General features: G+C 38.3%; 1 protein-coding gene across 1 annotated transcript; it reads right to left on the bottom strand.

The window, feature by feature from the left end:
* Positions 1-1,433: 1,433 nt before the first annotated feature.
* CCND1 (cyclin D1) lies at positions 1,434-24,511 on the bottom strand. Its single transcript, XM_032225341.1, has 5 exons — positions 23,999-24,511; positions 22,177-22,392; positions 21,156-21,315; positions 14,700-14,848; positions 1,434-4,630 (listed from the first exon to the last, which is right to left on the bottom strand). Exons 1-5 carry the CDS (start codon positions 24,194-24,196, stop codon positions 4,475-4,477), a joined length of 879 nt encoding a protein of 292 aa, XP_032081232.1. The 5' UTR covers positions 24,197-24,511; the 3' UTR covers positions 1,434-4,474.
* Between the last annotated feature and the right edge of the window lie 454 nt (positions 24,512-24,965).

The following is a 24,965-nucleotide window of genomic DNA, read 5'->3' as shown; positions in this document are numbered from 1 at the left end:
GATTTGCTTTAAACCATTTTGTTTATTCACTTGATTGCAGTTGAGTAATAATATGGTTAAAAGCAAAATGGCTTGATTTGCAGATCCAAAAGCTAATGAACCTTATGTTTTTGTCTAACACAGAGAAGTTGAAGTTGCTTAGTAATATAAATTAGCATGACCATTTATTTCAATGTTCCTGCTTTTATTTGAAACTCTGATTTAAAGATCAAGTTAACTTCTATAACTAATGTCTTCCATTGGTTTAGAACTCCTATCAACCTCTAAACATGTGGACTACATAATTATGAACAAAGTGCACCCTAAATGTTAAAAGGCCCCTGTAGAGAAAACAAAATATACTATTCTTTAAACATGATTTCTAGTGACTCATCATATAAACATAGCTTACTAATATGCATCCTAATCTGCTGTCTATTCATAACAATCCTAATTTACAGTCAACAATTAATTCATTTGAATTTGTTTCATGCTTTGGTCCTTTTGGAATCATAAGTTTTAAAGGAATTTTATGGCTTCCTCATTAAGATGGAAAAAGGACATTCTGCTGTATTCATATTGGATGGCTTCAAAACTATGTTGGCTGTTAGATTTGTCTGCAACTCTTATGTAAGAAAATGTTAATTACTGGATCAGAAAGTAGACCAATTATAATCTGTATGGACAGGTAGATCTAGACTTGGATCTCTCAATAGCCTTTCTCCTGGCTGCTCTGCTGTTAGATCATCTGTCCTTTTTGACCATGGGGCAACAGTACATTTATGGAGATACAGAACCTCATGTGGTTTGTCTCTTCCTCCATTGGGAAGCTGTATAGATTGAATCCAAAAGCACAAATAAAAAGGAAATATGGGTCTGTTCAGAAAGGAATTTTGTTGGAGCACAGGAGAAGAAATAGCATTTTAAGTTCCGTTCCATTACATAGAATCCTATTTTAGTATATTTTTTGCTGTTAGGCATTCTAAGTGACATAGGGAATAGTAACATTATCCAGTAACAACATTGGCTACTATATGAAATTAAAGTTAATGTAGGAGCTTTGTACTGGTTGGGAAGCATTGTGCTCCAGTATTCTCAATAGATCTGTATTTAAGTCAACTGTAAATTCTAACTTTTATTCAATATCCCAAATGTCATCCCAAAAGAACACCAGATTGTGCACATTGAATGCTGAACACTAAATATAAATAATAATCTAAGGAACACGGCAAATCATTGACGATTAATACTGAACAACAAAACAGAAAACCAGCAGTGGGTTTTATGAATTTATTTCTAGTCTTTTAGGGGAGGTCTTTCTCATTTGCTGGAAACTTACGTTACAGGTCTGTTGGTGACTGTGCATTTCAGACCAATGGTGACAATAAGTACAATATACATATATAGATATATATATATAAAAAGTACAATTCTGAATTGCTTGGCTTTCTATAGATTGTTATATCAATGTGACAAATAAAGCATCTCTGTTGGCACGTGAACCTGCTTGTCAGCATTTGGCCTTTTAGTACGTACAATACTTTAAAAATCTGCAGTACACGCTGCCACTTCTCAGTGAAACACGTCATAAAACTTAACAACCATTAACTCATCAATTTTCTTGGTTGGTTCAGAGACACAGAGATGCCACAAACAGAAGTGTCTATGAGGTAAGCAGTAAGAAATGTTCCTGAAATGTGGACCGAATCTATCCAGTCCTCCTGGGTCCTGCGACTGCTAGTAGCATTACACGGCTGTTGTCTTTAGGTAGGATCTTAACTGCAATTGCCCTCAAAATGAAGTTCTAATTCTGTTTTGGTTTAGCAGCATACAGGCAACTAGATTATTCTTCACCGTACAACTTGGTTAGCTGGCTTACTTGAGATTTAGAGGTGTCGCTTTCTGTTTTTGTTTTAAATTAGCATTATGCTATAATTAACATCAACAAAAAAACCCTAATATATCATAACAGATTAAACACACAAAATACTTAATTCCAGAAGATAACCTATCATACCGCATGATGAATTCTCTCTGGTGGAAAACATCAAAAGGCATATACGAGTTATATTATAATGCACCTTTCATATAGCAAATGTGGCTAATAACACAGCTTAAAACTACTATGATAATAAACCCCAGATCAGAAAAAGAATCCACTTTATAAAAACGCATTAACAAAAGAACCTGACATTACTCAATCTTCTGAAATGTTTTCTGTTTTAAAATAAGCACAAATTAGTTGCAAATCGCCGAGACCCATTCAGAATAATGTCCAATGCATTTCTGTTTGCAGTAAAACTATGAGGCATTGTGAACAAACATTAAAACCTGATCTGAACACGGTTAACTGAAGTATGAGGTATTGTGAAACAGGAACCTTTTTTGGAATAGAGCAGTAATCACATTAAGTAAAATTGATCACATAAAAAAAATCTACCAAAAAAATGATGTCAATAATATAATTTTCTATGAGAAAATTTAAAACCTATAACATGGCAGTATAATGACATTGTATAAACAAAAAATGACCACAAAATAGCAGCAAAACACAATGACAAAGATACAGAAAAGCAATGTTAATTTTTTTTCAGAAATTCATGCTGGGAATTTATCCATAGCAGCTCAACAGAATATGTGGGAGCGTCTGCTCCTTTTTTTCTCCTTTTAAAAACTTTTCTTTTTTTTTCCTTTTTTCTTTTTTTTACAATCAACACCTTAGCGGCAGTTTCTCACATACATTTTGCCATCACATTCTCCTCAAGCATCAACTTCAACAGCTATGTCCACGTCCCTTCAGCTACCTTCTACAATAATAGATACATAGCCAAGATGTGCAAATTTTCTATTTGTAGCTAAATTTAAAAAAAGGAAGGGGAAATACACTGGATTAAGATCTTTTTTTTTCAAGTACACCAATTGTACAGTTTTAACTATGGTCCGTTTTCGTGGTTAATGCTATTTTGAAAGTATCTAGGCCAAATGTGTAACTATCTCAAAATGTCTTAAATCCTCAGGAATATGAACTTAACTGTAATATTGAGGGTAAAAAGAATTTTTTTAATTTTGTTAGAATCAAGGGGGCGATTTATTTTACAAATTATACTGGCCTTTCTGAACATCCTCTGCAATAAATATTCTTTTTAGCCTCAACTATAAATTATACATTTTAGTGTTTAAAAGCCTTCAGTTGTACAACATCTAGAGACCACTCTCAAAATATGCGTTCTATAGGTAAACCTTTTAGGCCCCTAAATTTATATTAACAAAATGAATTGGCACAAAAAAATCATCTAAATATCTTTTCTATCAAAAAGGTTAGGAAGATATCCTGGCAATTTTGTGAATGCAATTTCTCTGACTGGAATACAACTTTCAGGTGAAAAAAAAAGACCAAAAAACACACCTTTCCTCAACACCATAGTTAAATGCACTTGCTTTGCAATTCCAAGTTTGCACACAAGCACTTTATATATATATATATATTTATATATATATTTATATATATAATTTCCAAACCATTCCATTTGAAGAAAAAATTCCCACACACAAAAAATGGAAGTATTTCCTATACCTAATGAACTGAAAGTGCTTTGAAATGGAATGGTTTTACAACTTTTTTTTAAAGAGATAAGCTGTGGATTCAACCTGGACATAAGTAGGCTGTGTATCTTTTGGGTTAAAACTAGTATGTTTTATGTATACACAGGTAACTATAAAAAATAGGAAGGTTACAAAAATATATTATGTCACTATTGCAATTTCTCTTTATTGTTGGAACATATGTTAATGCCTTTCTCTGGCCATGCTAAGGTGGAACTCTAGAAGGCTTATGCACAGGCAATCCACAGGCAGAGAAGATTAACATATAATAATGATGTATGCTAACATATACTAATGTAAAGATTACATTAACCATTTATAAGGTGAAGAGGCTAAACCTAAGAGAATAAAATAAACATTTGCAGATGACTTATAAAGTGACTAAATGCATAAGCAAGCAAGATAGAGAAAAGCCTAGAACTGCATTAAAGCTATGCTTTTTAAAAGGGAAAACGCACATACAAACCCAAAACACATAAAATCTATCTAAAAACACCCTCTTCTACTTTAAAAATGGTTGGCTTTTTAATATGCAAGAAAGAAATCTAATACTCCCCTGGAGACGTGTTGCTTGTAATGCCTAGTCTGTAACATATATGCATGCATACATACACATATGTATGCAGCACAAGTTCCTAGAGAGATCATGCAGATACTACTTTATTTTTCTTTTTTTAAGACAGTTGGGGAATTAGGGAGGGTGGGTTGCCTGCTAAACTGATAAAGGGAAGGAAGGAATAGCAAAGAAAAAAGAATGAATGACATTTTCCCTTCTGGTATAAAAAGTTCTGGAGAAAAGGTTTTCCGGGGAGATCTTGATACCAATTCCTTCTCAGATGCCCTTTTGTCATTTGCTGGAACAGCCAAGTAAATCCAATCACTGAAGTCCTCCTTAAATATTCACATCTCTAACATCAGTGGGTGTGCAGGAAAGATCAGCTTCCTCTTCAACAGTCTTTGTTTCTGAAGATACGTTGTGTTGTTGTGCCTGGCGAAGACTAGATTCAAGGAGAGATTCAATCTGTTCTTGGCAGGCTCGTAAACAATCCTGTAGATGTTTAAAAGAAAGGGGCAGGGGAAGACAATAAAATTTTCTTTAGAAATACGGGTAATTATCATATTCTTCCAAACAAAGGATTAAATATCTACACAATGAGATTTTTTCTTTGATCTCTTCTGTTAATGAGGAAAGTGGAATTCATTCCATTGGCAAATCTCATTCTGGCATGATCAAATGACCCCCATTCTCCTAACAAAAAAGGTGAATTTCACTGGAGACAGTTTTCAATAGTTTTTGATACTACCTTTCTTCAAAAACTTTGGACCTATTGGTTGAAGATGGCATGTAAAAATACATGCAAAGTATCCTGTATGTCAGTCAGTCCATCCATCCATGATATTTGATCATAGGAAGAGTTTGGCCATATATATGATTTGGAGACATGGACTCAAGACCAAAGAAATTAAGAAGTTAAGAAATCTATTTAATCAGCAGACCTTGCAAGCAACTCTAGCAGTTGCTTGCCACCATTCTAAAGAAAGGAACAATGCTTGCCTTCATTGCAAAATGGTTACTTCCTATCTTTGAAAAAGAGCTATATCAGTAGTGTTTTTTTTCTAGTATAAATAAAAAATAATAAAGAGCAGCATGGACTGGTGTTATGCTTCTAGAAGATTGTTCTTAAAAAACAAAAAAGGTGGAGGTTGGGATGGGCACAGGAGGAACCAATGTAAAATACCGAGATAATTACCTTTATGGATCTAAGCCATTCTATCTCACATAAAAATATAAAAAGTATTTTAAATCAAACATATCAATAACATAATTTCAAAAGAAGAAAAAGGATTTTTCCTGCAATTGATAAGAGTCAGAAGCTTTCAGAAATTTATTCCTAATCATACTCTAGCCTCCTGCAGATCCAAATTCATTCTGCTGCTTGTTTTAATAGAGCAAAACTATAAGCAATAGGAAAATTATTCCAAGTGTGAGTGAATAAAAAATTGGAATCAAAATTAACAGGACAATAGCTATTGTGAAGATACCAGCAGGTAGAGGTAGTCCTTGACTTACAACCAATCACTTGGTGACTGTTCAATCAGTTACAATCAACTTCCACAAAGCTGCCTACAACTTGTTTTTGAAGTTATGACAGCTACACCACCTTTTGTTCACATGAATGGATTTTGGTACTTGGCAACCAGCTTATCTTTGCAGCCATTTGCAGCATCCTGCATTCATGTGACTGCGATTTGCGACCTTCTTTTGGCATTTTCTGGCATTTAGTTCCAGTTTCCAACCAAAAATAAAGTTCATTTGGACAACAGCGGCTAGGTATGTTTCTGTATGTTAGAAATTAAATGGCACATTTACTTTTTTAATGATTGTTGCTCCACAATTAATTTTCAACTGTAGGAAAACGATAAAGAGTCCAAGAACCTGAAAGTTCAAAACTATCAGATCAAGCTATTACGCAAATATAGGCATTAATAACAGAGTGCCAAGTTGTAATTTTATTCTAAAAATAAGCTTTTCAATTCTGAAGATACTGTCTGGTGCCCTATTGCATTTTATACATGTACTATAGGCAGTCCTCATTTAGTGACTGCTTTTTAGTGACCACAATTACATCAGTGATATAAAGTAATTTTGCAACCAATCTTCACATCTACAACATTCACATGTGTGTAAAGCAAAGGAAAATTGAAGTAAGATTATAAGCAGCCATAGTTTCACTTAGCAAACATTTTGCTTAACAATCAAGTTGCCATGTGACTATAGTTGCTGAATAACGACTACTTGCATTATGACTTCAAAGCTATCTCTTGATCTAATATATTTTAGATAGATTACAATGTCTGATATCCCCTCCAAAGCATGGGGAAGAATTATGACTATTGAAGATCATGGATGCTAAAGACCTGGGGAACCAAACCGAGATTCAGTAACACCAATGGGCCTATAGAAAATCTCCTCTGAGATCTGATACTCAACATTTTTTTAAAATCATTAAAAACAGCCTCTAGGCTTCAAATGCCTGAATGTCTAGAAAACAGATGAAACATAAAAATAAATAATAGAGAAGCAGTAGCAAGTTATTCTGTCACCTTGGGCAGTAAACCCACTCCGGCAGCCATTTGGTGAGGTTGCCTACAACCTACCCTCAAGATTTCAAATGGATTTATATAACAAGATGACCAGGGATACCCATTACAGAAAAATGAAATTGGAGGTAATCAGGCGGGTTTCTCTAAGGTTTATTAAGGTTCCTGAAAATCTTGAAAGGACAAAACAAACAAGACCACCAAGTGTCTTCCTCAAAGAACCATCTATGTATTTCACAGTATACCTATGACTATCATTAAGTGCTGTACCTTATAATTAGTAATGAATGTATCTTTTCTTTTATGTACACTAAGAGCATATGCACCAAAGAAAATTTCTTGGGTGTCCAATCACACTTGGTCAATAAAGAATTCTATTCTATAAATGAGGGCATAAGTTGATTCCTTGTTTCTATAGCAGTTCTGAAATTTCTCTGATAAGAAATATGCATTATCAATTAGAAATTAAACATGGCCACCAACAGGTATACTCATGTGCTGGTGTAACACCTTTCTCAGTTACAACCACTGATAATAGTTACCTTAAAATGCACAAAATAAACAATCCCACAATAGTTTGCTCAACTTCCCTAGCTCCCTGTTTACTCCTGTCTCTAACAAACATTGTCTCAACATGTTTAACACTGTGCATTAAGAACTTTGAAGTTTTCTTTTGGGATTGCCTTTTCTGATTTAACCTATGACATGCACTAGCCCTTGTGGCGAACCCAGTCTTCCATGATAAATTGCCGTCAAAAGTGTTAGGATGTGCATGACTGAAAATGAATGTTGCTTTCCTGAGATGGTGACCTGCCTGCTGTTTTCTTTCTTTTCTGTTTCAGTTCTGCCTTCAGAGGCTTCTTGGGTGATCTACCAGCTTTTCACTGATTCTACTGCCACAAGAACTTTCTCTACCACATAGCATTGGGATAAAATAAGATTAAAAATCCAAGCTTACAATTCCCTGCAAGGCTCTTCTGAGAGAGAGGGAGGTTAATCCTACCTCTAAGCAGATCAGACCATCAGTTACAGCTCACTGAAAACAAATAACCCTTGACCTTTACTGATTTAAACTCTAGTGTAATATTTCCTCTTGACGGAGACTATTTTAACCAGCAAAAAGAAACATCCCATATCTTTAAGTCATTATGTAATACATTATTTCTCTGCTCTTGGCTTTTCCCAATAAAGACATGAAGATGGGATGTCCATTATATGAAATAACACTTTTGATCATACATATCCTCCTTTAAATACCCATAGATTTCATCTCCAAAGAAAGTGTAAAGGGAAGACTTCCACCGTATTTTTCTTCTCCCTTCCCACACTTTTTTTCGCTTTCACAAAGTCTGGGAAAGTTCCGAAGTTGTCTCAACCGTAACTATACGCCATATTCAGCAATTCCATTGCGGGGAAAACAGGATACATATTTTTCTCATGGTTCTATTCCTGACTAATCAAGTGTGAAATGTTATCTTCCTAAGTTCTCTGCTGGAATTCAGTAGACTGTCTAAGATGAATATATATCCATATGATTGACAATGAAGAAAAACTTCCCAAACCTAAAGACCAGCTGCCAACTATAAGTAAAATACTAGGGTGTCCAAGGCCTATTGTGTTTAACAGTTCAATACATTATCAAGAAGTAAACTGTCTCTTTTTGGTTCTGCTCTTAGTAGTCAAACTGAAATTCATTTCTATCCCATTGCACTTCAGGAAGCTCTCCTACCTGTCCTTTAGCTAGGAAAGAAAAAAAATAGCAGTCTATAGAGGTGGCCCTCATTTAATAACCCCTGTCAGGACCATCTGAACCTGCAAAGGAGTGGGGGAGGTGAACAAGGAATTTTCTGGCTGTTGCAATGCCATGATTACAACCTAGGTGCTCAGCATCCATCTCATGATTATGATGTCACAGCTTCCTACAGTGATGTGATTGCCATTTGTGAGGTTCCATGCCAACTTCCCACAAGCAGTCTATGGGAAGCTGGGAAGAAGTTGAAAATTGCAACTACGTGAGGTATAACTAAGTGTGGGTCTCACTTAAAACAGTAACTGGGGACAGCTGTTGCTAAGCGATTCAGTGACCACAGTTTATAACCATTTTGTTTAGCTACAGAAATTCTGGTCCCAATCACCATTTTAAAACAAGGACTACCTGTGATGTAGATAAATTCCAATCTTTATTTGGAGTTTAAGATGGGGATGAGAGAAAGATCATTGGTTTAAACTCTGTTCCTTTTACTTATGGCTTAAATCTGGATTTAGCCCAATAAGGAATCTTGGAAGTAGCAAGTTAACACTGCAACTTATTTTCTCCCAAGCCATCATAAAGTAAAACATAAGATGCCCTCTGATTTTTTCTACATATCAGAAAACATGGAGGACAAGGGTGGTAGAGGGCCATATCTGGCATATAGCACTCTAAATGTTTTGTGTAATGCACACATCTGGAAAAGATATTTGGTATCTGGGAAAATAAAAGCAGGTGACAGAATACAAATTATTGGGTGGCAGTGGCAACTTCAGAAGCCATGTTTATGGAATCCTCTTTATATATTATGGTATAATGAGCCAAGGTGGCGCAGTGGTTAAATGCAGCACTGCAGGCTACTGCTAGATCAGCAGGTCAGCGGTTCAAATCTCACCGGCTCAGGGTTGACTCAGCCTTCCATCCTTCCGAGGTGGGTAAAATGAGGACCCAGATTGTTGGGGGCAATATGCTGACTCTCTGTAAACCGCTTAGAGAGGCCTGAAAGGCCTATGAAGCGGTATATAAGTCTACTGCTATTGCTATTGCTATTGCTATTGCTATATTAGGTTGAACCAGAGCTATATTAAGGCAATAATAGAATAACCAATATAATAGCCACTGCGTCACCACAAACACCATGGTGACACAGTGGCTAGAATGCAGTATTGCAGGCTAATTCTGCTGACTGCCAGTTACCAGCAATTCAGCAGTTCAATTCTCACCAACTGAAAGTTGATTTAGCCTTCCATCCTTCTGAGGTCAGTAAAATGAGGACCCAGATTGTTGGGAAAAATGCTGACTCTGTAAACCACTTAGAGGAGGCTGTAAAGCACCACGGAGCAGTATATAAGTGCAAAATTATTAATTTCTGCTTCTGCTAATGAAAAAAGCAATATATGAGAGTATACTATTCTAACTGAAAACAGTTTTTTGAAAGATCATATTAATGAATTTCTAACTATTAAATATTTTACCTGTTAAATTGTATAAATGCTGTAGTGCAACAATAATTCACTAGGCTTTGGGAACGTAATTTATTGGAGGGCTCTTCTATTGCTGTACTGCGTTATCAGTTCTGTGTACTGATTATTTTTACATTATTTTATTATGTGTCTTATCAATTAGTTTTGTTTTTAATTTGTCTTAAGCTGCCCAAAGTATCAAGAAATCCAGTAAAATAACTATAAAATAGACTTCAACTTCACTCTCCACTCTCCTTCATGACCATGATATCTCATAAAGAACGAGGATGGGGCAGAGAAAGAGTGGCTGTACTTTCATGCTTCTTCCTCCATACTTGGCATGAAAGGAGAGATTTCAAGCAGCAATATCATACAGTAACTTAAAACATTTGTTGGTTTAAAGCTTTTTTAAGCCAGTCCTGAGTTGGCATCAAATTAGTTTGCTACTAATTTCATCTTTTTAAAAGATGAACATGCAGCTTTAACATTTATTTTCTATTTGGAATACAAACAAATTGTTCTATGGTTTGAGGAGGGTTGACAAACTCCAATTTATTAATAAACAACACAGAAACCTGATCAAACTGACTTTTACCTGACATTTTCTGAAGGTGTGAAAATGGTCGAATGATGAGGTGAGAAGCCAAATTGATGGGAGACAGATCAAGAGACCTTACTATGGTTATCAGACTTCTAATTATCTCAGATAAAAGCAAAATGGAGGAATTGGAGTCCTAACAATATAAATATGAACCATAAAGGAATTCCAATCAGATGTTATTGCATAGTGCATTTTTTGTAATTAAAAGGAAATGTTTAATTACAAAACCCTCAAATCCTTAGCTATTTATCCTAGATAATAGCTGGAAATATATTTCAAATCGTTCAAATGGAATTACTTGAGGAATGCAGCATATTATACATTCTGAAGTTCTTACTCACATTTTTATGGCAAAGCTATATGATAATTGTATTATACTGGTTAAAGACCAAAATAAAGATTGCCTGAAGGTTATGCCAGAAATGAATACCCCTCCCCCCCACACATACATATATGTTTTAGAGACTATATTTACTCATATTCTACCATTCCTAATTCATCCTATAGGAATCACAACAAAATCATCAAGAAACAAATGAGACCATCCTGTCATTGTTTTTTGTAAAAAGGAAAAAAAAAGAGAATTACAGTGAATACAAGAAGTGATGTGGATCACAGATCCTTTAAAGTCCTGCCACATAACTTCTAAATTATCATGAGCTGGATCCAAAAATGTCTGAACGTTGAGAAAACTACTGTTGCTTTTTATAAATGCTTGGGGTCTAGATTAGCAGATTTGCAAGGCATTGTGATAACTGAAGGGATTGTGGGACTGGAAATCTAACACATCTGGGTACACCAGGCTGTTTGAAGGCAGTTCTCATGTACCTGCGCAAGAGTTTAGTTAAGTAAAACAGAACTGGATTTAGTTTTTCTCTTTTTATAAGAATCATATGGCATCCTAGCCTAAAATCAAAACAGCTCTTCTGTGAGTAGTACACCTTTCCAGGTGAAGTGGAAAACACCTTCCTCAGGACGAATGAAATCCAGAGACTGAGGCCCTTTGTTCTCAGTGATAAAGCTCCTCTTTTACAAGGTAGCTTTGCCCTTCATCACGCCATATGGAAAGGCAATGTTACACCTGGTCAGAAACATGTCATGCGACAGGGTCTAACCTAAACTTAGGAATCAAGCATGCTTAAATATGATTTTCTTTTGAATTCAAGATAAGAGGCTGAAAGCGCAGATGAAATTTTGAGAACATGCATCAGGGCAAAATGGCTTCTACTGAAGACATGGCTGTTCACAAAATGGCTGCCACATGGTAGGCATGGCCAAGCCCAAAACAGTAACCTTTCAGAAAGTGAATAAGACCCCTGCAAATGCTCTCTACCATCCCACTGACACTTTGTAACATCATCATCATTAACTCCACAGCACGTCACAATAAGCCAGCTTCTCATATTTTACTAGAAAAACATTTTTAAAAAGTCACCTTGGCAAAGGATTTTAGCAGGCATTATTTCAGACTCCAGGAGTAACATTGGTCCCCCACCGGTACCATGTTGCCTACCGTGCTATTACCAATATATTAAAGCCATTTCTGCTAATTTTCCAGGAAAGGAAAGAACTAAACTAAACTGCTTATGAGTTGCTAGAACAATTCTTCTCTCTTATCTCAACATTTCAGGCAACCTAAGATTTCCACAGCAAATTCACAGTTGAAAATGAATATTTTTTAAGATATGTCTTTCTTAAACCCCCCCCCCCCCCCCCCCCCAAAAAAAAACCCCACAATTCCGTTAAAATATATGAAATTTGAAAATAGCATTTGCTGGCTGGGGAATTCTGGGACTTGAAGTCCAGACATCTTCAAGTTGCCAAGGTTGAGAAACACTGCACTAAGCACTATCTCTGCACATCATCAAAAATAACTACTTAATTAACTAGTCCTGCAAAGACTTTGATAAAAGGAACTGAATTCATCAATTTTGGCAAAATTGCATCCTAACATTTTGAAGCCATGTAGCCTTTTAGACAGAACGTTCTTAGCAGGGCTGCCATAATCCAGTGTGGAAACTGTGCAATGCATAAGAGTGCCACTTGCAAAAGGGGAGAGGGCAGGAGAGAGAAGCATTATCAATAACAGGCTTACTAATCCTGAACATGTACAATTGACCACCAAGACAGAACCTATACTGTGGCATAAATACATTTAATACTTTTTAAATATTAAAAAAATCAATTAGAGTGGCCCTAAGTGGAATTCTGCATAATGTGCCTTGTATGTTAGCATTTAACCTGATTCTTAGCACTATTATCTATACATGTACTATAGTAGCACTAAAACATATTTTTTTCCATGCTTGATTATTTTTCATTCTTGTAATGGAGACTATGGAGGACAGCCTTCAAATTATGAATATATCAAAACAAGACGACTATTAAAGCTTGGTTGCTCTGAAGGATCATAAACATATGACCCCAAAATATATTGCCTAGCTCTCAGTGGAATGAAATTTCTATTAAACTAAACACATCTTTATGAAACCTATTTGGTCCCAATTGGAAAGCATGTTGAAGGCCTACATGGTAGCAGAAGCTTCTCCCCAAAATGGCATTTTGAATTATCCACGCTGCTTGCCCCAGACAAACTCTATTTACCACTCTGTTGCTGCACAATGAATTCAGGAGAGTTGCAGTTCCTGTTTTTTTACACTAAAATGCTCATAATCCTGATAAAAGTTTGCCCTCATTCCATGTCAAAAAATTAAGGGTATGTGTGCGTGAAAGAGAATTGTTTGAGAAATACTGTAATAAACAAAACTGGCCATTAAAATGCCTCAATATATTATTCCTTGTGAGCCCTTAATATGTTTAGAAGGGTCTGTGATTGTTCTCTAGCCACAATTCTCAGGGAAAGACCCTGAGAGGAGGTTGGGGGAAATACAATGGGCACCTCAGAACCTGCTCAGAGTAGGAAGATCCTTGAAAAGAGAGAGGTAAAGGTTTCTTAGTTGGCCTCCTCTCCACACAACACCATTACTAGCTGTCCTATGAGAAGGATCTTCAAATTTTGGTCTTCAATAATATATATTGCATTTTTATTTAAAATGCTCTTATTGACACTTTGGGGCAACTACTATCCAAACTAGCTGTATAGTAGCAATATTTTAAGGATTTAGGATGGTTTTAGCTTTGTACTCAAGATTTGGATGCAAAACCATAAGGGTGATTTTATTTGACACGTTGTTGGCATTTGGAGACCTCACAAGAACTTATTTCAAGCATCTATTTACTGGGTTTTCACATTATTCCAAAACAAAGCTAAACTCTGTCGTAAGTTCACACACCATTATAGCATGGATCATTGACTTTAGGTCTCCCCTTGTAGGCGCCTTTCCTGCCCATTCATTCATGAAAGGTTTATTGCTCACCAGTTACTGATGAGCATCTCCAGGAAGCTTTGGGGTGGGGGAAGCAGGAAAAGAACCTTCCAGATTTTCACAAAATTATGGGACATATAGTTTTGGGCATTTTTATGGAGGAAGGATGAGGAAGAACTAATTCAGCATTATTTTCTGTAGTTTTAAGTAGTAAACCAATTAAATAATTAGAATGCTCTTAGGATGGCGGTCTTCTCCCTTTTAACCATTTAGCAGTAGACAATCTTCACCGTAATTACATAGAATTAAAAATACTATTAAATTTGCTCATTGCAATAACTACGTTCCTTCTATTTTAAGTGCTACTTTCTTCTGCAGTGCAATTACCTTTAAACCAAACCAATGTAGCCTTGAGTTAAGAGTTCCTTTTCCTCTTTCTTGGTTTAGTTTAGACTAATGGTGTTTTTCTCGCTTAAGTTTAGACTAGTGGTGATTTTTAGACCACACCATACGGTAATACATCTGGTTATTAATGTATTTGGAAAACACAGAAGATAAGGCGACTTGCTGTGAATCATTCTCCTTGACTGCTTTTTTTCCCCATTTCTGTATTTACAATGGAATTTTTAAAAAAATCATTTTAAAACTGTTTGTCTCCTGGAGTCAACTGCTAAGATGAGCAGCCATACAAACTGAATGAATGAATAAATAAATGAGTGAATGATAAAAGAAATAAAGCAGCCTTTCAGCCGTTTAAGAACTGGAATTCACAAATAGAACCAACACCACGTGGAGGTACACAGTTATCAATTTAAATACAAATCAGAATTCAGTGACAGCAAAATAGATTCACTTGAGGATTAAGAATCACTTACCGGATCACATTTGATAACTTTTGATAGGAAAGGTGTGAGGCATTGATAAGAGAGAAAAGAATTAGTGTTTCCAAGGTGAAGACCTTGCACAGCTGCTACCACACTACCGGCTGCAATCATGGAAGGTGGGTTTGAAATAAATTTAACATCTGTTGGAAAAACAAAAAGAAAGACATTACCATATAAACCATTGTGTATAAGGTAATACTGAAATGGTAGGCATTTTAAAGGTGTAGCCTGTGATAAAACACAGAAGAACAAATTCCAATATTCACAGGCATTTATGCATATTGTCATTCCTAGAACACTTTCCTGGATTATTTCTGGTCTCCTATAAACATTCCCAAGTAAATCAACCAACAGTTAAGGGAAACTTACATTAATTGTGTCTACCAATGACAAAGCACTTGGTACCTATGTTCGGACTAACAGATTTTTTTTAACAAAAAATAGTACACTAGATAGCAGTAAATAAACTGTTGCTGCCACCCAGTGGTTGTGTGGAATTCTGCAGCCTGTATTTGAGAGTCTCCAACAAGATAGAATGGGGATTGTGGTTAGGCCTTATTGCACCAAACTTGAATGGTGGGTTGAAACTTGAATAAAACTTTTTTTATTGAAAACCCTCCTCTGACAGTTGAGTATCATTTATCTTTTGATGATAGGTTTTTGCTGGTGAAACCAGGAGTGTGCAGATCGTAATGTTGTCCCACACTATTTCTAAATGTTCTCCCATTTTCTAATTAAGCATACTATTCTTTCTGAGTCCTATGCAACATATCATCTTCCAGACCAATTATATATTTACTCAGAATAAAAGAACTTGATAAAATTTATTCTTGCAGTCCAACATATCCCATTGTACGTGATGAGGTATCCTCATCACATAATCTTAGTCACCTCTTAGAAAAATGCAGATGCACCCCATCAAATTACAATACCCTCCAATCTGTAAGTAAATATATGTTTAAACATTCCCTTTTGCAAAGGCTTTGTTTCATGCTTTTCTCTTATCAGCCACTGCCTGCTAGCATTGGCAATAGGAATGGTGTAGCTAAGTGAAGGGGGTCCCACAAATTGGCAGATAATCAGTTACATTCTGATGTGACACCCTGCTGACAAGAACCTGGGCCAATTTCCAAGCTGCATTGCTGTAGGTCTTGGTATAAAACCACTCCTCTGATTGATTGGCCTGTAACTGCCATCAAAAATGTTATTCCTTCTTACAACAACAAAAGTAATCATTTGCACTTTTAGGCTAAAATTCCTTCTAAGGAGGAGGATTTGATTCACACATCTGACCAGGGCTAAGATGTGGAACAAGCTTTAATATCTAATTAATATATGCTATCCTATCAGCATCAGCTAAAGAAATATTCTTAGCAGCCTGCATCTGGACAGTTCCTTAATTATTTCAATGCAATTCTATGCTGCTGAGAATCCTCCAAATGATATGAAGAGCTGTGTTTGGAAGTTTTGATATATACCTTTTTTATGACTTTTGAAATAGCAAGTCACTTAAGAGAGTCATGAAGCATTTTATCACATTGCATCACAATAATTATTTTTCTTTTCAATAGACGGATCCAAAATGGCAAATCTACAATGAGACTTCTTCCAACATTCCCCCTCCAATTTACCTATTAATTAGGTAAACTGAAGATTTTCCATTTCATTCATTCACATATATGTTTGTGTGAGAGAGAGAGGGAGGGAGAGAGTGGGAGGGAGGAAGGACCAAAGTCACCCAGCCTGGCTTTCAGATCTATTCCATTAATGGTAGGAATTAATTTTATGCCACTCAACAAAAGCAACAATTCCAAGTTAACATTTTGACAGGGACAATCTGTAATTAATATTGGTCCTTTACCTGAAGAGGGAAGGGAATTCATAATGCAGTAATATTTACAAGCGTAACATGTAATTGCACATCCTGAAGGTGTCAAATTACATACTAAATTTATTTATTTAATCAATTTGTTTGCCTGCCCAATTTACAATTCTTACTCTGGGTAATTAATATCAGTTCAAATTCAAGCAAACAAAAAATGACCAAAACAAAATAGACAAAATACATTGGGAGGCCAACAATATTTTCTGAACCTTTGCAAAACAAGGTTCATTTAAGATCCTGGTCCTAGGAAAAGAGCCATTTATTCCCCAGGGGTGGGACCATTCAAATTGTGTATGGGGAGGAGAAGTTGATGCTGTCCCACAGGATAGGTCCACCACCAGAGGTGGCCCATCCAGTAGGTCCCATCAGATGACACTGTTTCATAGGGGGATCAAAAGGACACCTATTCATCCTGATAGATCTGCATAGGACAGGCAGACATAATCAGATGGGTGGCTCCAAAAATAACATGGCTCTATGCCTTGATGGGTGATTTTTGTAGTAACCAACATCTTGAATCGAATCTGGAAGCCTGTTGGAGGCCAATGCAGCTCACAAGGTAGTGATATTGACATGGCATCACGTCTTAAGAACGTTAAATGTGGCCTTCTGAACCAGTTGTGGCTTCCAACACAGCAGCTATAAGGTATGCAAAGATTCCTTCAGGCAATTTTTCCACTCTGATGTTTTACAAGTCCCAGAACTCACATACAGGCAATATACATAGCCAATATATAATATTTGTTAAACACTGTTTAATGTTCAAGGTTCTTATTTTGGAGAGATCTGAACTGCTGCTAGTGTGCATTGTGTAGACTTTTCAAGAGTTTAAGTTCCAATTTTATTTATTACAAGCATTTGAACAATGGCTGCTTATTGAAGGAATTACCAAAGGCATTTTAGTCATCAAACATCATTTCCCCATTTATGAAGGATTGTTAATAGTATTTTTTTTTCCTTTTGAATAAAAAAAAAAGTCAAATCTATCATAGATCATATTAAGATGATCCCACAGGGACATTTGGGAATCCATAAAAAAAAAAAAACCCACCTCCCTTTCAAGATGGCAATAACCGAGAACATGAATTCCTGGTCCCACTCTTTCTTTCTGAGATGGGAAAAGTGTTAATGAAGTTTAAATGACCAGTTTGTGTCTGTCCCCATAACCACCCCATGTTCCCATAACAAGCCGCATGGACAGACTTTTTTTGTTGCGACCCAACAAGGAATTATTTGTGGCAGAGACCACTAATTTCAGCATATTAATCAGGGGGCCCCTCTTGGCTGTAATTGGATGCCCGCAAGTGAAGAGCGTGGCATCATTGTCAGCCTTCATCGCCTCATCTTGCACTATTGAACGCTCCAGAACAAGGGGGCTTCGGTGAGATGAATTAGACCTGACATAGCTACAATGGGGAAGAGGCCCCCTCAATTGAAGCACACATCCCCAGCAGCCTATCTGAGACTTCATCCAAAAAGAATAAACAACTTCAGTGTGGTTAAAAAAAAAAAAAAGGAGGGGTGGCGGAGGGAGAAGAATGCCAGCCACCCTGAAGGGAAGACAAAGCAGGCATCTAGGCACTGTGGCGCTTAAAAAAAAAATTCCTAACAAGGCAAGTCACCCTCTTTTCCTTTTTCAATGGAGCAGCAATTCCATCTGTCTGGAGAGCCGGGGGCTATGAATGAAAATCTTTTCATTGAGCCAAATCAAAACTCTGAACATAAATCACCGGCTGCAAGATTCAACAAGTTCCAACTGGTCGCATACCTTGAGACTTCAAATTTTTAAAAGCCTTGAGAATGGAGCAACTAGGGCAAGCAAGGTTTCAAAAGAGAATGACTTTTAAGGGGGGGGGGATCAATAATAGCAATAGTAATAATTAAAAGTAATGATCTTGATTATGCCTAGGCAACCAGATGAACACAATGAAAAACACCCATGCCTGATATTTATTCCTATTAATCATTTGGCTTTCATGTGCAAGAGCTTCTCCTTAGCAATGGCCTCAGCATCACTTTTACTCTATTATATTCCTGTTCTGATTTGCAAGTCTTCATTCGTTTTAAGTGAAACAACTCACGACTCCCCCGTCCCTCCTTGCTTTTTGCAACCCAGTCCTCCTATGAGCAGAAAATATTATCTTTGGTAAAAACATATAACTAAACAAAACACTGCAAAACAATCCATTTGGGCCAGGGACACAACGGAAAGAGACTAAATTCTTTTCATCATTTTTTACTATTAGAAAAATCTTCTCTGTATCTGACACAAAGGCACACTCGCTCTAATCTTCCATCTCTTTTTCTCTTCCTCCTACATCCATTTCGTGTAAGCCATTTTCTTCCAGTATTAAACTTGAGAGATATTGCGTTGATCTTTCTCCAGGGGGGCCCTCTCTACCTTACATGTCTTTGCTTTAAAGAATCACTAGTCGGGCAAATAGGTAATTCCTACAATAAACTTTGAGGGAAACTTCCATTAGTTGCAGATGAAAGAGAGTTTGTAATTCATCCAGATGAAAACTCGGCAAAAGAGCAACAGGGACATAGAAAGTCCTCAGTGTGCAACAGAAAGACAAACATCCACATCTCAGTCTAGGCATCCCCAATTAATCTAATGACTGCTAAGGATAAATTTGCTAAGATAAAACCCTATTAACTAATGTTGACTTAGGCAAAATTCACAGCAACTTCCTTGGGGTTGGGGGCTCCCTTGTTGACCTCCACACTTCCTTTAAGCTTGTGTAAAACGTTTCTAGACAAGGTTTGCATTCATCAATTCATTTTCCGGTTCTATGTATGGGCATTTAGAACAATGTTTAAGATAGGCCTCAAGACCTGCCTTCTAAAGAGAAACATAACAACGCTGACAGCAGATCAAAGTACTTGGCCCTTTGCAAGCCTCCAACCTTTGAACTATTCTTGTTTTCATCATTGTGGGACTCTTTCTGCCAGCGCCACAATCCAGGTTAAACATCCCCATACCCTAAAGAAAAGGCTGGGCAGGCATTTGAAAGAAAGAGTCTATTAAATGAACACCGTGGTGGCAAAGGAAGCTGATTGGGGAAAAAAAAAACTTTTACTTAAAAAAAATTAATGATTGTATTTGTTAGAACTATTCTAAAATGTTCTAAGGATTTGAGGAACTTGGCAAAGAACCTATTTTCCAGAAAATCCTAAACTGCCGTCTCTCTTTGGTAGCTAGGCTTAGAAGAAAGGTAAGCTTGAAAAATACCTAATATTTACATATTTTCTGTGGCCAGCTTTCCAAACCAGACTGCAGTGGAGAAACCATTTAAAACGGCAAACGTTTTTTTTGATGATTTGCTATTTTTCTTGGATCTTTCCACCAATTCCATTTCAGGTGTGACATCATAAACACTTCTGAGTGTTACCTCTGGCACCAACTTGACCCTTGGAATTTATATGCCTTTCAGGGTTTTCAATCTTAAGATAAATCCTTGTTTTCTTATGCCCATCTGGGATTAGATGAGTCATATACATACAAATCAATCTAAGCAATCCTGGTATGCGTGACTTAAAAACATTCAACTGGATCCTCTAGGTATGTTGTAACTGCAGCCCCCTGGGATCTAGAAGATCCCAATTCAGTTTGGCATAGGTTGTACGATACCCTTGCTAATCAACCTTGCAAACCTTTGAAAGAACATGTGTCCATATTGTCTTGCTCTTCCTAATTACTCTGCTTTGGCATTTTCTCCTCTCTGGCCTATCCCTCCTTTTATTTTTATTATTTATTTAAAAAAAGCAACAGCTAGTCCACCTGGACAACGGGAATGCAGGGCTGCATTTCTGATCCCATGCTCCTGCTTGTTTGAATGGGTGTGGCAGCAGCAATCAAGGAAATGAAACAACAGCAGGCAAAGTTTGGAGGAGTTTGAGAATGCAAGCATGCGCAGACACACAGATTGCCCTTGAAACCCAACACCAGGCCTCTCTGTGAAATCCTGGAGCTTAGTCAGTGTCTCTAGCTCCTCCTGAGGCTTTAAGTGCACATGGCTGCAGCCAAGCACGTGGTCACAGACTCAACCCTTAGCCAGGACCCTTTTACAGTACCCTCTTCTTGTTTCTCCTGGAAAGGAGAAACAGAGTTATAAAGAATTGTTGGAAAAGACACAGTCTGGCAAAAAACAAGAATGAAATCTGAGGTTCCAGGGAAAACCTGACATATGTTTGTAACTCTGAATTCATATTAAACAGCTCTCAAGTCCTAAGAGCCTAATGGCCTTGCAGCCATTTACCCATTCCTGCTAGCTGGGCTGGCAACGTCCTACTCTGACACTACAGATCTCAAAAGCACCAATTTCAGCCTTGAAGCCATCCAGAAATGCCACTTGCAGAGGCCAACTCACCTTTAGCAAAGTAATCCAGGTTCTGGGAGCAAGCTCATGTTCTTTGCAAGCATTAGCTTTGCTGAGCTACTGCCACCCATTTTAATAGTGTGCCCCTGTAAGAATTCTGGACAGTGGAAAAGGGAAGCGGGTGCATTTGCTGGGGCACATAGAAACATAACACGCCTTCGGAGAGTGCAAGGCTCATACCTGTTGCACAGAGAGCCACAAAAGTCTGGGCGTGTTTACGGATGATCTGCTTGCTGTCCTCAGCCACAGGCATTTTATTTAGAAAATGTTCAATAAAATCATGAGGAGTTGTGGCAGCCAGATTCCATTTCAGCTTATTCACCAGAAGCAGTTCCATTTGCTGGGTTGGGATGAACAGAAGAGAAGAAGGGACAAGAAAAAAATATGTGGTTATGAAGTTCTCTGTTTATAAATAGTTAGGCACATAAGTTGTTTTGTGGTCTTCTCACCCTGTTCTACATCACTTGTTTAGGCCTTCTGCTTTGTCTAATAGAAATTGAATCCTTGCCAAATTTAGCAGCAACCATTGTGCTACTGGAGAAGAACATAAATAGGCAAGGTGGGTGCCTTTCCAGATGAAAATTACATAATTCTGTTCCCTTCCCCCACCATTTCCAGGCACTATCATCACCCAGCTGTTTTGAACTAATGTGCATTAACTAGGCAAATTGTTCAAATTAACACAAGAGGGCGCTAGCCACTCATTTTATCCCCCTATCTGTTACTGTATTTTTCCTAGAGTGAATAAGGATTTAACATATTAGGACATTTTCATTCAATTAATCTATTGCACCATGTGGGCTGCAGCTGCCCAGGGGTTGACAAATATCCCAAGACTAAATGCATCTACTGGCTTCCACTTCCCCCCAAAAAATGCCTGGTTCAGTGGTTGATTCTGATTTTGATGCACATTTACTTGAGAATAAACATGGTTGAATTCAATGGGACATGTCTTTCTATAGTATGGTTAAAACATTGCAATTCTGCTTCCAATCAAAAATAGGGAAAAGACTGTTATATATTCTATTTTATCGGGAAGTCTAATAGCTTGCATATTTAAAATCTAAAATAATTTTATGGGAAAACCACATCATCTTAAACAAAAAGTATTATCTGGGAGAATGGAATTAGTTTTTTTAAAGAAATTAGTTCCTTCCTATAATTTGTTACTTCCCTAATGCAATAGAAAACAGGAAATTACCAGTAATTCATTAGGTCTAATGGAGTTATCAGTGTAAATACACAGTTTTTCTGCTGTTAGAGGAATAGTTTCCTTCATTTTTGAAGCCACGAACATACAAGTAGCTCCGAGTAGTTGCAAGCGGCTTTTCTTGATGGGTTCAAAAGAGAGGTATCGGTCCAAATAATTCATTGCCAATGGGAAAACTTCTTCTTCACATTTCTGTTCCTCACAAACCTGTAAGGAAGGGGGAAAATGGGGGAAAAAAGAGAGACATGCTAGAAAGCTTTTACTCCCTGAATTAAGCTGGTCTCTTCTCTTTCTGATAACAAATATATTTTGGGGAGCAGAAAGCAAAAGAAAAGAAAATAATCCACAAATAATTCAGCATCCTTTATTTAGTTTTTTTTTAAAAAAAACCCGATGAAATCTGTAATGTGTAGAAGAAGTGAAAGAGAAAGTCGCAAGAGAAGAAAATGTGCTTTTCTGAAATGCAGTCGGACATTTGAACGAAAAGACCAAAATAGGTGTGTGAAACCCCAAGATTTAACAACAGGGAACCTCAAGAAAGCAATCTGGGCTTCAAAATGTTGGGGGACATATGCCTTGGTGCCCCCTATTGGTTCCATTTGGCTTGAGTGTGGCTGATTCCCCCCCCCTTTCCTCGAGACACAAAGGTGGCGTCGAGAGGCAGCTGCAAGCTTTTTCCCCAGACGTCATCTTTTCAAAAAATATTTAAAAATATTTAAAAAATCAGCAGAGACCCGCAAATTGGCTGAAAACAACCACGAGGGGATCCTTTACTGATCCCCGTTGTGATAGAAAAGGGGGGGCTTCCAAAAAGGCCTCCCCGAAGTCAAACTCCAAGACCCCCCATTCCTCTTCCCTCCCTTCCTAGAGAAGCAACGTGCGACATTTGCTTGCACCCAGGGTTTCAAAAATTAATTAAAAATAGATCGCAAGCACCCAGAGCTTCGGGAAAGGGCTGAAAATATAGCCCAGTCCGTCCTGATTCTGGTAGGACCCCTTTGAAAGATGTCTCAAGGGGAAACACGAAACCCACACTACTTTTTGCCGGGCGACCTTGCCGACAAGTTTCTGTAGCAAAAGCATGTCTTCCAAAGGGGGGGGGGAGGGAAAGGAAGAGACTAAAACCACCCTGTGCTCTGAACAAAGGAAAGTTTCAACCAGCAACTCCCGGAGATTTGCAAGCCAAGATCTTGATCCCTCAGCCCGGTGGTCCCGCGGGGACCCCACTTTTCTACGACGAGCTTTTCCCCTTTCTAATTATTAATAAACACTTGGCCTTTGCAATAAAAGAACAAAGATGGCGCATAATACTGGCACCAGGAGCACTTGCATACGTGTCCACGGATATTAATTTAAAATAAAATCCCCATCAAATACATGGTCAGCTTGAAGGGCCACCGGAGAACCCGGGGGCGACATTCTGGGTTCGCAGGCTCTAACGATACCGCCTTGGGAATCCATAGACCTACAAGAGGGGTGTGTGCGTTGGGGGAGGGCGACTTCGGAAACTTCCAAAACTTACTCGGGCACCCCTGCTTCTGCCCGGATTCCTGTTCCAGGGGTCCCCAAAGGTCTGGATCGGGCTGACAGGGCGCGCGATCGGCATTCCGCGATCTCTCGCCCGAATCCATGCAGCTCAAGAAGGACAAGCCCGAGCGCGCTGGGTGGGGGCGACGGAGACCTCTCGGCAAGATGTTTTAGGGTGCAGGAAACGGGACTCGGGGTTAAAAGAGAAGGAAGGAAGGACGCCTAAAGAAGCAAAGGATCGCTTTATTTCTAAAAAGCCCGAAAACTTTTGCGAAGCGCGTTTTACCTCCAACATCCAAGTGGCCACTATTTTCCTCATATATGGTAAGATCTCCTTTTGCACGCACTTGAAGTAGGAGACGGAGGGCGAACAAGTCTCCTCCGCTTTCAGCATAGTCTGCAAGACCCTGTCATTGAGGAGGTTGGCATCTTGGTAGGCTCTCCGGATGGTCTCGACTTCACAGCAGAGCAGCTGATGTTCCATGTCTTCTGCCGCCGCCGCTGCCGCAACGCCGCCGCCGCCGCCGTTCTTCTTCCTCTTCCTCTGCGGACTCCAAGGGCTGAGTCAGTATGTTCTGGCGCTCCCCCTGAGTCCCTCAGATGCTGCTCTCTGCTGTGGCTGCTGCTGCTGCCGTTGCTGCCGCTGCTGCTACTGCTACAGCCCTCTGGAGGCTGCAAAACTTTCTAACTTCCAACAAAACTCTCCTGTATGAGTCCCCGTGTGACGTTACTGTTGTTAAGCAGAGATCAAAGCGCCAAGAGAGAATGCGAAAGAGAGGGGGGAAAGGAGCGAAGCCAAAAGCAGGGGGCCGAGCCGTAAAGCCATCCCATAGGCTTCAAGTCCTTCCCCTTTGCTTAGCTGAACAGACGCAGGGCTAAATTTTAATGCAAATGCAAATGAGGACAAGGGCTCGCTTTCTTTTCTCCCCCTCCCTTCCTCTCTCTCTTTTTAAGGGGAAGGAGCGAAGTGGTGGGGGAAGCCCAAATGGTCTTTCCTCCCCCACTCCCCGATCAGGCAGAATTTCTTAAAAATGGAGAGGGCTCCGCGAGGCGAATGATGAATGAGGCTAGGCCACACACAGGCATGTTGGGGCAGAATATGGGCTGGAAGACGGGCTCCGGGTGCTTTTCTTTTTTCTTCAAGAAAAGGCACACCGCCGCCCCGCTTTCGCCAGAGCGCCGGGATCTAGATAGCCGAGTGTTGATTTTTCATTTCCCCCCATTTTTATTTAATGAGAACCCCGCCATTTTCA

The sequence above is a fragment of the Thamnophis elegans genome, chromosome 1 (genome assembly GCF_009769535.1).
Source record: "Thamnophis elegans isolate rThaEle1 chromosome 1, rThaEle1.pri, whole genome shotgun sequence".
Lineage (NCBI taxonomy): Eukaryota > Metazoa > Chordata > Lepidosauria > Squamata > Colubridae > Thamnophis > Thamnophis elegans.
This window is presented reverse-complemented; position numbering and strand designations above follow the sequence as displayed.